We start from the raw sequence: 15920 nt of genomic DNA, 5'->3' as shown, positions 1-15920 counted from the left end.
AATGTTAACCCAGCAGCTCTACTCGGATCTATATAGCCTTGACATGGAGGTATGCCCCGGATTGAGGATTTTGAAAAACGATGAAGCAACCATAACCGCAACAGCAAGCTCCGCTCTACCTTTGACGCGACGAGAATATTGCACGGAGAGCTCTTTTTTACCCCCTAATATTCATGCTTCATTTAAGACCCGCGAGTAGAAAATTATGAACTCTCGAGGTCAGTAATTTTTTTTTTTTTTTTTCATTTTAATTATTATTAGTGAATTCAATAGTGTGCTAATTTACCACTTAAAATAGAAATGAATGAAACCGTAATCTGATATCTATTATCGATTACGTATATTCGACAAAATAATTTATTAGATTTGACATTTACTGTTCCGACATGGAATAGTTAATAATGTCGCTCGGTTCCTTTCACGTCACAACAATTTATTTGTAGCAATTTGTACATTTACCACAAATCATGTTGAATTACACGAGCATTTTTAAATTAAATATATATTAATCTACTTCAAAGATCTATTAGCAGCAAACTCCAGTAAATGTATTGTACATATAATATGTGTAAGGGTTTAGATTTCGGTTTATATTACAAGTGAAGTACAATGTGAAAATTATATGCGTAAAGCTATCGTCATAGCGGTGTTGGACATGGATTTGGTAATGTAATTAGCGAGTTGTCTCAAAGAGGGGAAGCCGCAAAATTATGTTGGAATTATGTTGTCACTCACCTCCTTGTCGCCCAGCTGATGAACTCTGCAGTGAAGAAAGGCGGTCTGACCGACTGCGGTAGTGACATTTCGTGGCACATTCGTTTCGAAAGCCGGCACGCCGCTGACGTTACGACTCCCCTGAACAAGACTACCGCTCAAAACTCTCTGATCGCGAATGAACGTACCTGCGTGACACATAACACAGAAATGTCAGCGTCAGAAATTAGCATGTCCACAACTGAATCGTGAAACTCATTAAGCGGCTTTAAGCTGAATAAAGCTTAAAGCATTTTGCCAGGTAGAAATTGCGTTTAAACAGAAATAATCGCGTAACTTGTCTTTTCTTGTACACGTTCGTATTTCTAAGGTCTCGAGTCAGTTGGACATTTTGAATAATAAGGATTACTAAGGATTATTTCTGCTTTCGTCGGAAACCATTTGCGATAAAGGGATTGCAACTTAATGAATCACGACAATTTATAAAATTAAAGATACATATTCTCGCAATTTAATGAACGTGATTGCTAAATAATTTTACGCAAAATTAAAATCCTATTTTACCTTATTAAATGTTCAGTTATCATGAATAAACCAAAATTTACATAATCTCGTAAAAAACAAAATATGCAATTTCTGAATATATTTTCAACTTATATTATACATATATGAATTTATGCAATGAAAAGTACATAAAAAGTATAAAATAAATTTTAATATTTCCAGAGGTGCTTTGAATTTTAGAAATTTCATATTTTTATTATGTTATATTTGTATTGACCTTTCAATATAATAGCGTTGCTGCAGTTTAATTGTTATTAAACGTTTTGTGCAAAATAAATTTTTTTAAAAGCAAAATGAAATAGTTTAAAGAAACATATGTGTTTATTATCATATCCAAATTACACTGCACAAATTTAAAATTTTATTATTACGATATAATAAAAAATTCTTCAAAATTAGAACATTTCTTTTTCACAAAATTTAATTAAAAATATTGATATATTATTAAAACATGTTCAGTGATATAATTACAATATAACGACTATTATAACAAAGATAATTTCTTAAATGAATATCTTCGCGAAACTTCCGACGTCGCTATTATGGCCACTGTGAATATCAACGGTAATTAGCGAGCAATCTAACGCTAATATCGGCGAAATGACCATTGTCGGTATACGCAAACACGTAACTGTTCGCAAAACATACTCCGTCTGAACCGATCCATGCGCAAAACAACCCAACGGATAAAGGGCTAGATCATGTAAGCTCGCCCATTCCACCCCTTCTCTATCCGCATGTTGCAGATTAATCTGTGATCTGTGTCTTAGCTACAGATCTGATACAAACTTGCAAGCTTATCTAGTTCCGCCGCTAACAATCGATAACTAAGTAGACGCTGGCAACATCCGTCGAAACTTACCATTTGCCTTGATAACGTCAACACTAACGTTGGTTACAATGCATACTAGGTACATTATCTGACATATATCTGACGTGACTCTGACAATAAAATGAAAGTCAATCATGACAGAGACAAGTTTTACAAAGTGCAAGTTATGAAAACAATAATTTTGTATGTAAAAAAATGGGCATTTTAATGATGGTTAAATATTAATATATTTAAAAATTCCTAAAAATATATGATGCAGTGTTTTTTTCTCTCTTTGAAAAATACTATATATTTGATTATTCTCTCTTAAAGAAAGTTAATATCGAATTAATAAGCATATAAACGTTATATATATGTATATATTAATCTTATTATAAGGATTTATGTAAAAGAGGAAATTTAAGAATTGCATCAAGCATTATATGTATACTTGCAAGCTGCATTTGCGTTATGCAATAGCTAGAGTTTATTTATGAAGACGTAATTGCCTAGGTCGGAATGTGAATGTTGAGGATTTTGATCTCGTTGGATATTATTATAGTACATAAGTGATTCCAAACGTTTGTACTCCAAACATTTGTAAAAGCGGAAGGAAAAGGTTCTTCTCAGTTAAACAATTAGAGTGTCAAAAATATATAGATTTTTGACTCCTGTAATTTAGATTTTGTACACATGTAGATGATTCATTGTAATGTAGTCGTAATTATTTGAAATTTTCTCTTTTGGTATTCGGGAATATACTTTCAAAACGATTATTATTTTCAATGCATTATCTGAAGATGATATAATGAGAAAAGTAAATAATTTTTTATGCATTTTTATGCTAGTGCGAATTATGATAAAAAAATAAAATATAATATATTTTGCCTTTGTAAATTTAACATTTTTTAATTTTAAATTTTAATAAAAGAGAGGATTTATTTTGAAATAAAACGTTTCTTGGATTATTTATTTGGGACATAATATTAAATTTAGATTAATTTTTCAATATTCAATTTTTAATATTCAATTATAAATACCATTTAAATTTAAATAAAGCATTTTCTTATATACGTTTATATTTCACAGAAAAAAAATCAGAAGCATCAATACCGGTGACACATTATTACTTTTTTTTTGCTACGTTATTAACGACAAATGAACCAATTTGTTTTGATGTACCATTTCAATCCATTTAATAACAGATAGAATATAGGCGGGTGCAATCGATACGCGTAACGGTCTAGCAAAGATACGCATGCAAGCGTCAGCTTCATTTCTCTTTAGGTGTGCCAGCGTAATTCGTATCAAGTTAACGAATTGTATTTCATCGAAAACCGATTGACTGTCGTTTGCGCTTCCGCAATATGATGACAAAAATATCATACTTTGAGTTCCACATATCGGAAAAGTTTGTGAACGAAATATCAACACGCGCGTGTACCATTCAGTCATAATCGGAATGCAAAAGGTCACGATCAGGGAGCAGTTCCGGAAGTAAATCGACAGGAAATGAGAATTTTTTTTTTATAACGGCGAATATTCTCATTTCCCATTCCGTTTGCAAGCGTCACAAATGTTATTATTGGAAGCCGAGTGGTATTGCTCGCGCTATTGAGACAGTGATATTATTCAAGATGTCAAATAATGGAATGCGCTTCGATAATGGTCAATATTCAAAATATCAGCACCACGTTATCGGTCTCATAGAGATCGATCTTCACAATTGCATATTGGCTGAACGCGTCATATTCTGTATGTCACGAACTTCATAAAACTTTGCTTGTTTCACATTTGAACTAATACAAATATATCTCTGAAGATTCTGTCGTTGCCATTTGTAATGATAGCGAAAGAATAATTCTAATTGGTAAAATAAAAATTTTTTACTAATTAGAGTTTTTAAATTCTGCAATCGTGTCACTCGCTCGTTGTATATCTTGATTAACCCGATGCAGTTTGCGCTAAAGCGCAACCGTTTTGTACCGAAATAATTTGTCATCGTCGCGACGAGCGTTTCCATATTCCGCGACCGAGTTTTACAAGGGTGCCACGGTGATTCGCATTGATCAATAACGGGGGAATAATAAATAACGGACGGGCTTGTCGATAAAACATCGGGACCAAAAATCGCCGCGCGCACGGATACGGACGCTGCGATGTATAATACGCGATGCCTCGCTCGCAAAGTTATGACCTACGACCCGTGAAACGGATGCACGATACTGCCGCGCACGTGTAAGTGCACCTGGTGTGTCCTGCGGTTACAACGTTGTAACTCCCGTTCGTTGTGCGAGAACAACGTGCCGGAACAAAGAAGCAAAGGTTTTTGTCTCGTTTCGTATAGTGCCGTTCAAAGAGGATTAGATGAAGAAGTTGACGCGCGTATGGCGATTCTGCAGCTTACGATGTGATGATGTGTGTAGCAGCTGCCATCGGAGCAGTACATGCTGATACATATCCATATAAAGTGATTTATGACATTAACGAAAATCGTTTCTTCGTACCCATATCTTCTTCATGTAGTCTCTCATAATTTTAACATTACGTTTTATCTAACGCGTTAATTGCTAATGAAATTATACCAGTTAGACGGATGATGCTTTATGTACATCGGTAGCTTTAAAGTTACAAAAGCCAATAGGTATGTGTATATAGTTATATTATTTATTGGAAGAATAGCTTTGTTGACGTTTGTAGAGCGTAATATTGACTGTGGTAATAAACTACATTGCAATATGTTTGAGGTACTAATTATGATATTACTGTATATTGTATAGTAATATCATATAATTAAGCTGGACTCCCCATTTTTCACTTGGAATTTCTTGTTAAACGATTTAAGCCACCAAAATTCGAACAGCGGTAATAAATTAGCACCTAAATAACACTAAATTTCTTACTAGGTAATTTGATTTTTAATGGTGGGAGGAGGGGGGTTTAGCTTAATAGGAGATATATTGTGTCGTGTGATAAACAGTGCATCCAAATTGCAACCAGACCTAGCAGAGTTTGGTCAACAATATCTAGGTTTATTTTTCAGTCGGGTCAAATGCAACGTGCTGCGAATAGCGAAAATATGCAGTTTTTGTTCTCGAAAAGAGTAATTTGGGCCACTGTAAGGGTTACATTCCACTGGGCGAGGCTGTGTGTTGTCCGGCTGGACTTTTGTCGCAAAAATTGACTCGTTCGGACGAGCTATATACTCCGGGGATTACGCTTCGAAAGCGCCGAAGCGAGGCGTCCGATGTACGTGACATATGGCGGGTTGAAAGGATCGCGGCTACAGTTACCAGCAACGGCTTGGTGAAATCTCGGCGAATCGATGATTTGATGGATGCGCGATCGCGAATGTTTCAGCCATTTTGTCTGCTAGTTGCTATAATTTGATAATTACGCTCCGTATTGAAATTTAAATATTTTCCGAATATTTTTTGCGAAATTTAACTACAGAAAATAATGCTTAATTATAATATATTTCAATTTTATTTGATTATTTTTTAATGTAGCTTTTATAGAAATGGTTATTTTGTATGTTTTAAATTTTTATACATATATTTCATTGAACGAGCAAAGTTTATAATTTAGTGCATATTTGATTCGATATTTAATTATTGAAATGTTTAATGTCGAAAATTAAAAATATGTCGTAACTAAAAACGTTCCATTAAATTATCATAACAAAAAAATCAATTACAAGTTTTTTAAAAAATATTAAGATTCTGAAAGAGCAGAATGGAAATGTTTGTGACTCGGAAACAGAAAATGAGAAATGTTACAGGTTTAAAAAGTATTCGTTCGTACATCGGAAAAGAATACTGATTATTCTCTTTAACCCGGAACACTCTGCATAATCGACCCTAGTTACATAACTGTAGGATCAACTTTTAGAAACTTCCTTTTAATTCTACAATTAGTTTCAATCTGAATTAACGCTCGGCGCTTCGTATGGTCACAGGAAAGTTTTAATCCGGAACTGACCCGGCTCGGAAAACGTTGGCAGAATGTATTTTCGTTGAAATCATAAATTTTCAGCGCACGTTTGAGATCGGCCTCCCTTCGTGAAGCACGGTGAGTTTGAAACTGCCAATCCGATCTTTAACCGCGATGACGATGGCCGAAACGACCCGTCGACGTATGTTCGGGTGTGGACGAGGCCAACTCGGTTTCGTTGGATTACGTAGCCGCAGCAGGAAATTCGAAGGTTGCCGGGAAATTTGTGAGACACGTGGGAAGACGCATAAATCAGGCTCCGCTGATTTCAGGGCAGGGTTGCGAGGGATTTCTCCGGGTGATGGAGCGCAGTTCAATCTCTGAAGTCGAAAGCGACTTTAATGTTTAAGTGCAGCGATCTTTGTGGGGAAAATTTAAGAATTTTCCAACTTTTCTGATCCTGACCTTTTTTTGTACCGCGATTTTAAATAAAAAAGTTCTCGGTATAGCGGTATTATTACGATATTTGCTTTCGAGCTGTTTTTCCCCCCATTGTGATTTCATATAAATTCATATTTATATTACATATATTTCGTGCTTTGTTTTACGCTTCTTGTGTTCAACATATGTACGCAATTGTTCTACATTTCTATAAATTAATTTATTTGGCAATGCACTAATTAACTAGCTTTGGTTACACACATATTTCTGTTACATGACGTTAACGATTAACGATGATTTATTTCATTAGCATACATCATATCAGCGGAATCAAAATGATATCGTGCAAAATTATAACACGAAATTATGGTGGCGAAATTTCTGAAGTAAATCAGTACATTTATAAATATCACGGATTCAAAAAATATATCTCTTCATATCGCAGATAGTAAAACGAGAATCGCTTATAATTGCATCGAGAGGAATAATTGTGCGAGAGTTAATCGGATTTTCATTACGCCACGCGCAATTCGAGAATCGTCGACGGGCCAATACGAGCGGAAAGAGAGGCGGACAAATCAAGCTGGGATTTTCATTGGCAATATCACAAGTACGAAAGTGTTTATTAGAGCTTTGGGGGATGTTGTCACGTCGATATTTGTAAATCTGATTGAAGTACCCAGCAAAATGGTAAACGGTTCTTGCGCGGAAAGTGCAGTTACGTGTACCAGACTCGGCTACGAATGTGATCGATACGAAAGTAGCATGTATCTTCGTGTTGGAACACGTAGACTTTTATTATGCACTTTCTTCTTGCGTCTTTCGGCATTCTTCGCTTGAAACACAAATTGAATGTCAAATATTATCAATATTCGAATTTTCTTTTTAAAATTATTTTTATTTTTGTAAGTTAATTCTTTCATAAATTATTTGAATAATTTTTCTTAGAGGTCGCATTGTGTCAAGGCAAATAATAAAAAGTTGGTTGCATTAAAAAAAGCTCTTTAAAAAATTTACAATGCCCGGTAATTAAATTGTACTTTTTGCTTTTCAGTTTAACACAAGAAAATTGATTTATGCGAATTTAATAGAAACCGTGCGATATATAAATCCATTTAAAAAAAAGAGATGATGGAATTTTCAGGCACATGAAATTTTTCCGAATCCTCGCATGATTATCGATCTTGAATTCTCGTTCGTAATTAAATTTGCAAACGCAAGATAAAACAACTGGTACGCTCAAGTGCATTCACACGCCCTTTGAAAAGAATTCAAAGGAATTTGGATCGCGACACTGCGCGAGAATAATCCACATATAAAATATTTAATATTACATTGCGGTGAGATCGGCTTTAAGTGGAGAGGTGGCCCGAATTTGACCACGTTGACCTAAATTGCAAGATTTGTCTGTGACAACCCGGTAACGAGACTAAAGGTTGCGCGGCAATTTCATGGCTGAATTTAGCGACGACACGCGCAGGAAATCCCCAGAATCCACACCATTCCGCGCATTCACGGCGCGGCACGAAGGGACGTGCGAAGGGGGGGGGTGCGGGATCTATACAAATGTTATCACCACGCCGGGACTGACACGTAATCGGGCCGGAAAACTAAACAGCTCATTTGCAGCGCGCGATTAGCTCGACCGTTCGCGTCGGCTGGCAGGCATGATCATGCGAACACGCGGCGGTCTCCCACGTTCTACACCGGTTTCCTTCACGCGAGCTAACGTTATCTCGCTGATTCGCTATCATGCCGACTGATATCACTGTTGTTAATTTACAGTAGAAATTATTATTGATACATTTATCAGTGTAACGCTGCAGGTTTATGATTTTAACAACGTGAGAAACAAATGATTTTCTATATTTCCTTTTATTTATGATTACCCTAATTTTTCAGTAAATTCTCTTCATAAATGTGGCATTTTTTAACATAGGAAACAAGCAAGAGGCAAATATATTACAGAAGATTTATTATTACTCGGCGAATCTCAACCAGATTCCGTGATATCATTTTAATTTGGAGCTTGGCTACTAAAATATTTATAGCTGAAAATTAAAAATAACATTACGGTGCGAGGATGTCCAATAAAATCTTAATTTTGTGAGCGAAGGTCCAAATTTATTAGGGGATATGCTCCCAAAGTTCAATGTAAGCGTTCTATATCTAGAACAATGCTGTATAATCGATATTGAAACAATCGATTGAGCCATACAACACGATCTCATTAAATTTGGTCTTCGTTGCATTTCATTTGTGGGACAACGGTGCTGCTATCGACCAGCGCATAATTAATTCACGTGTTCCCTTCGGCGGTGATCGCAATTTTAGCACGGATGGAATTTTTAAAAATGTAGTGGGGAAGAGGCTATATATATCACATATCGAAGTATTCAGCGTGCTCGCGCGGAATCGAAATGTCGTATTGGAGCGGCGAAATAAAGTCAGAGCAGAAAACTGTCAGAAATGATGGATGATGATGATGGCGTATAATCTCGGCGAATTATTTTCCTTGCGATAAATCCAACTAGGCAAAAAAAATAAATAAAAAAATATTGCCCGTCGAAATTAAATGAAGCGTTTAAGGACAGAAAGCGTTCGCATATATAACAATAGCGATGGTATTGCCATATTATTGAAGTACCGATTGCTGCATTGTTATTTCTCATTTAATACTTAAAAAATATCAACAATATTGAAACAATGCGAGCATTTAGAGAAATATTGATATTTATTTTTCATACAGATTTATAATCCTTAATTTTAACAAGATATCAATATTTTTTTAACTGATCTGTATCGTATACACCATAAACAAGCTGAAACATTCCTAAAGCTATCGATAAATTGATACTTCCGACAATATTTACGAGCATTTTTGATACGAATTTTGATACGAAAATAATTTCGTCGCGATATAAGTTTTACTTGTTCCTCGATACTCTGACCAGCTGGCCGGTCAGCGTTTCATACATATTGATATACGCTTTCAGAGAAGAAGATTACGCGGAAGTTAATAAATCCTATTTTCCCACGTCACGTGCAGAAGCCCGTTGCTTGTTTTTCCATTGTATAATGGAATATGTACGCGGGTAAGTCCCTGGTTTTGACGTGAACCGTTCTGGGTGCGGGCTCGGAAGCTGCGCACAGATGGAGCATGTGTAAAGACCGGTGACACGTGATTCTCCCCTATTACGCGATGGAAAACGGAAAAGAGGACCAGCGGTATCGATACACGTGGATGGGAATTGGAGGAAAGAGGCAACGATGACGGCGACGACGGCGCGACGTGATTGTTTCCGAGCAGGAAATAGAACCTCTGTGAATGAGGCCGGTGATTTGATGTTAACACGTGTGAACACATCGTTGTCTGTTCCCAATAAATGGGTTCGGATGTGTCGGGACGTATTGCGCATCGATTTTCTATAATGTCGCTTGCGGCTAATAACGGAAAACTTTATTACGTACAAAAATCATATGCCGGTTTATACTTGTCTTGCAACGTGGATGATAAATACGAACTGTCGACTGCTCGTTCGAATATTGCGTATATTGCAGACTGTCGTACAATCTGTCATGTAAAATCTCTCATTATACAGACAACGAGTTCGAGTAACGAATATTCATGTTATATATTCTTTATTTAGCGCGGCGAGATTCAAATCCCTGTAATTATAAATAATCGTTAAGTAATTGATGCGATTTTGGCAACGCCGGATTACACGTTCGACTCGTTTGACCTATACTCGTCGTAATTAAAGAAATTAGCGCGCTTGCGACTCTCTAATACGCCGCCTATAAATAAAGATTACCGGTAATCTCGCTGGCTAACCGACCGACCCTTTTTGTCCGGTAGTACAAACTGCTCCCCGGCGGTAACAACGGTGGCGAGGAAAAGCGTTATAGCCGCGAACCAAATTAATTTTGGGCGCTTTAATATACGCGGCGAAAAACCGAGGAAATCCGTCCGTACTGGGAGATAAATCATCGCTGTGCTGTATTATAGGAAACTGTATGATACAGCATGACTTCCGGATCGCGGTATTCCGTTCGTGTTTCCTTCTCGCGAGCTGAGGATATTATGATCGTAATTGATTGTAGAAAATAACTAATATCTTGTACACATCTGATTTTGCTTTCATCCTCCTACAAATTGTTTAAATTCTGAGATAACGATGTTTTGTCATGTGTGTCAAAAATTAAACTACTTCTCTTTAATTACCTAAATTCTACATGAATTCAAAATAGGGGCATGATATAATACGAGGGGATAATAATAATATATATATGTATATATATTTAAATAGTACTTTGGAAACATGTTAAGCTCACAGTGAAATTGTAATAAATAATACTCTGTAATATATGTATATGTTTAATCTGAAAGGATTGTGCCATTTAAACTACTAATAAACACGACTGTCTACAAATCGGAAGCGCACACAGACGCATACAGGGTACGACAACGAAAATCTGCAAAATGTTACGTTGGTCGTAACAAAGCGCGCTCGTTTCTTTCTACGATCCTTCTCTTGGGGAAACTCGAAGCGGAACCCGAAACGACGTCCACCGTTACGGACGACATCGCGAACCCCCGTCGTACGTCGTTTCTTTCCCTCGCCTCGCCGAGAGAGCGAAACGATCCGGGTCTGACAAATCGCGGGGCCGGCACCTCGGCGAGTCGCCGAGCTTTGTCCGTGTCGTCGGTCGAACGAACGCGTCCGGGGAGAAAACGCGGCCGCGGATATATCGGTGGGATTAATCGGATACCCATACGCGGCACTTGTCACCTGACCGCTTCGAAAAATCTCAAGAGCTATTCGCGAGACTATTCATCTCTGGTGACTCCGGAAGCCGAGTTACGACACCTTTTGGAAAAGCACGTTGCGCGCTTCGTACACGAGAGGAGGAAAGCTCTCCTGTTTGATTCGTAGGGTTAGTAGAGAAAGAGAGAGGGTAGATCGAAAAGCAAACACTGTGCTCGCAGACTCGCCATCGATCTGCCAATCCTGCGACCTGGATCTTCCTCTGCTGGCTTAGAGCCTCTCCTGTGCCAAAGTTCGAGAGCAACCTTCTAGAAATCGACTTTGTAATCGGAGCACTTAGCTTGATTTTATTCACCGTGATTCTTTGCGTTTTTTCCCGGTTAACGAGAATCCAACAAATTTCCATGCACATCGTAAAAATGTTATTTGTTACATCACAAATTTAATTAAATGTTTGTGCAAGTCAACGTATCTTGAGAAAATTCATTATTTTTCTTATTCAAAATTGTCTTAAGAAGATTGATAATAATTTATTAAAGAAGAGATAAACATCGGTAATGTAGAGTTGTGAGACAATTTATATATTTCTTGAAAGAATATGAGTAGCAGAAGTATTCGAATGAATTCACGGAGAATACACCGATATGCGAGCCATATAACAGGAACGGGAGTGGGTTCATAAATCTGTGAAGTCATCTCCAACTTCGTAATGAGTGAAAAACATCTTTTGTTCCCTCAAAGATGCGCGCAACGGTGCAACGGCCGTAAAACGGCGCCTTTGTAATACCCGAATTGCACGATGTTAATAATAAAACTTTAGTAATCTTTATTGAACGAAAGTTCCGGAGTTACCCTACCCTTCGAAAGATGGCTTAACCCATTCATCTCTATGCGATTCGTGAAGACTTTCAGGTCGTTTTTCATGCGCCGTGAAAAAGATAGCGAAAGATAAAAAATGGTTAAGGACTGGATACAGGATACCAGTGAAATAAAAGATAATGCCGCCTTTCTAGAAGGTTTATTCTTCACGTTCGCCTTTATGGAACGTTGATGATTTAGGTGATTCGGCCGTCCAAACTTTCTCTTGTTTCGATGCGCGGCAAGTTTTTTAATTACTCGCGCGAGTACCGACTTTGTATTCCACGTTTAGAGATCTTAACGTGTTGGAAAAAGTTTCGTACCAGCACTTCATCTATACGTCAGCAGTAAAAAAGAATAATCGGTCGGAAAAAAAGCTTACAATTGATATTACTACTAGAAATTTATTTAAATTTGTAAGATCAACATAAGCAATATTATTCCTAATGCTATAAATATTATATCTCTTTTCTTATAGAAATGTAATATTAACAGTATTAAATTGACAATTAATTTAAGTAATATATTACTTATTTTGAGTATTAAAAGTACTGACAATATTACTTATTTTAAATTATTTAAAATAAGTAATATATTACTTAAATTACTCGCTAATTTATTACTATCAATATTAAATTTCTATAAGAGTTGTACACAGAAAAATATTTGTGTATTTTTTCACAAATACGATTTTCAATAATTCAGTGTTCACTTTTTCTTGTCAACATATTGATACCTATGAATATTTTTTTGATAGGATGATCGCACTATTTTTTTGAATAATAATTTAAAATAAAAAAAATTTTGCATTAGAAATTTATTTGTAAATTTATACAAATTCTATTATATGCGCTGCGTATTGCAGTCTGGATAGCCTTAATTGCTCCGGGTATGGTCTTTGTGCATAGTAGCTTTCATGGAAAGCACTCATCGTAGATACATGTCGAGTACGATACGAGGTCGACCGAGGCGTGGAAAGCCTGGGGATGCATCGCGAATGACACGAAATCGGGATGCACGCCGCGATCCGTACGAGAGCAGCACTTTGTTACAGGCCGGTTTGCGAAGCGGTTCTTACCCCGGAGCTCCGTTCCACTAGGCGGATCGAGTGACCCATTAAGAACAAGAAGAGCTCAAGATGCGGACGTAGCCTTTTAACGAAATGAGCGTTTCGCTCCGTATCTCTTTTTCCTGTAATTTTGCGCGGCTACGGAGCGGAGCATCGTCGTGATAACGCATTGCACAAAGATCGGAACGAATATAAAAACGAAGTCGTCCCAGAAAAATCTAATAGAGATTGTTACGAGAAATCTTTAATGCGCCGCTCTGAGATTATGATTGTATTGGACATAAAAATGGATCGTACAATATTAAATTTCTAAAATTTTTCCGTTACAAATATTAGATTTTTATATGTATACATGATGATATTCGTGAATTAAAATATTATAATGTGCTATTTTTGCTATTTGTAAATTTTCCTTTCGAATGATAGTTTTTGAGATATAAAGATATAAAGTTTGCCAATCACAAACTATGTTTAGACAGTCGCATGTGTTCGTGAACCACTAATACTACCGCTCGAACGGTAGTGACCGTATAAACGTAATCTTTGAACGGTCAGCTTTAAATTCTTATATTTCAAAAACTACTTCTTGAAATAGAAATCTACAAATATTTGACTCTCTCTCTTTCTCTCTTTAATTTTTCGAGTACTTTTTTGCTGTAGAACTTTGATTCGCAAATTTTAGAACACTCTGTATTCATATATTTGTAGATCTAAAATGTGAAACGGTTTTTTTACACCAGCATTTCGTATTTTATAGCGTTTTATGTGACAACACCCGCATGATAAAAATTTTGCTGAAATACGCAATATCATGTTTTAAAGTTATAAATTAATGTAGCATATTTCTACTCGTTCACATGTGAACGATATAAAAACATGTAATACATATATATATAAAGCATAATGTAAAACATTAACGTCAAGGAATTTGAGAAATTACGGGAAAAACAGTCCTTGTGTATGAAATTGCGCATGCATTAATTAATTTACAGATGATTAATAATGATAGATGTTATTTTTCGATCAAATTAAAAACTTGCTGGCCGGAGTATTATACGCCACGCTCGTTCAATTTGAATAATTAAGAATCTGCTGCAAGCATTTTGTTATAAAATATGCAAAACCCTTTTCAAAATCTGCCACTTTTTCGCTTTATAAACCATCCGGCGATTATCGAAGTATTAATGAGATACGAACACGTAAATAGAGCTGCTAAAATATACGTTCACACGACGCAATTATCTTGAAAAAAATAAAAATTTTATTGAAACGTGCGTTGAAATAATTACTGAATGAAGCGATTATGCATCGACATATTCTCTGCAAATGGAAAAGATTTTAGCAAATTATGGACACCTCTCTTCAAACAAGGAACGCTTAGTGAAGATCGATCGTAGAATAGACTTAAAAACAATGTAATAAATATAAAAAGAAATACAGTCATACGCAATATGATTATATTTTTGAAAAATTTTTAATAGCAAATTCAGGTATAAATTCAGTTTAATCGATAGAGTATGGATTATTCTCTGCTTTAAATAATGCGTCACACCTAAGGGCTAATGCTCTTAATAGAGGCATAACTTAAACCAGTTTTGCTCGCGATATTGTTTTCTCTCTTTTTCTTTATTTTAAACCTATCTGTCATGAAGATAAAAAAAAACCGCTTCCACCAGTGCGTTTCAATACTTTTCGTGATCGGAGGGAGGTTCGAAAGCCAATGAAAAATTTTTGGAACGCAGAACGTATGCGGGGACAATGTAAAATTTTGCCGCGCTTTCTCATGCAGCAAACGCGTCGCGCGATTGTAGCGGCCTCAGGCGAATCGAATTCAGTTCTTTTCCAGACCTTTTAATTGTAGAATATGCGTTTCTTTGACAGCAATCACGCGTATGGTTTTGTTTTATAAAGTTAAAAAATTGTTTGCGATACTAAAAGGTGACCAAGAATCAAGGTTAATTTGGGAAGTAAGAACTTTATCTGGCGATAGCAAGTTTAAGAAAAATATAATGCAGTCAATTAAATGAGGTAAATGTAATCGGTTTATAATATCTTTTTGTTTATATATACAATGAATGCAACAATCAATAATAGTACAAAATACAGTTGTATACAATAATATTATTAAAGGTAAAAATTTCGTATTTTGTTTTTACGTTTTGAATTTAATACAAATATCGTGCATATGTTGAATTAATTACAACAAATATTTTATAAATTGTTAAAACTTTTATTTCACGATTTTAAATATTGATCTTTTTAGATCTCTGAATTTCGTGTAAAAATGGAAAATATTGTATGGGAGTTGCGTACGAACATATGTGCGATCGAATTTTTTTTATACTAGATAAAGGTAAGACCGGAGAATACGAAGAATCCCTTCATAGGATTTCTCGATCTCCTAACCATAAGTAATGTCGCAAGGAAATTCGACCACCATCTTGGGACTAGATACATATATATGTAATACGACACCCGAATGCTGAAAAATGCAGGGATGATGGGACGCTCGAATGCTGAAAGATGCAAATGTTCTTTTCCATCTATGCCCATATGCGTCGTGGCTGTTCAGTTTTGACGCAAAGCGTCTTAATAATTGACTACTGAACAAATTTTTTGTTTGGATAAATCCATTTTGGATTAATTTAACAATTGTATGTGATATTATTAATTGTGATTTGATTAAGAGAATAATTGATATCTAAAGTTTGACTTTATCTAATGGTGTGTTAATTTTTCATTTAAATATTATGCGATTTTA

General features: G+C 35.9%; 1 protein-coding gene across 1 annotated transcript in view; it reads right to left on the bottom strand.

Annotated features, from left to right (window-relative positions):
* Window positions 1-15920, bottom strand: part of LOC105194584 (zwei Ig domain protein zig-8) — a 326168-nt gene that overhangs the window by 257525 nt on the left and 52723 nt on the right. Inside the window, exon 2 of the mRNA XM_026135651.2 lies at window positions 736-902. Within this exon, the coding sequence (XP_025991436.1) occupies window positions 736-902 (167 nt within the window). The remainder of the gene's footprint in view (window positions 1-735; window positions 903-15920) is intronic.

The sequence above is a fragment of the Solenopsis invicta genome, chromosome 2, assembly GCF_016802725.1.
Source record: "Solenopsis invicta isolate M01_SB chromosome 2, UNIL_Sinv_3.0, whole genome shotgun sequence".
NCBI classification, from domain to species: domain Eukaryota; kingdom Metazoa; phylum Arthropoda; class Insecta; order Hymenoptera; family Formicidae; genus Solenopsis; species Solenopsis invicta.
This window is presented reverse-complemented; position numbering and strand designations above follow the sequence as displayed.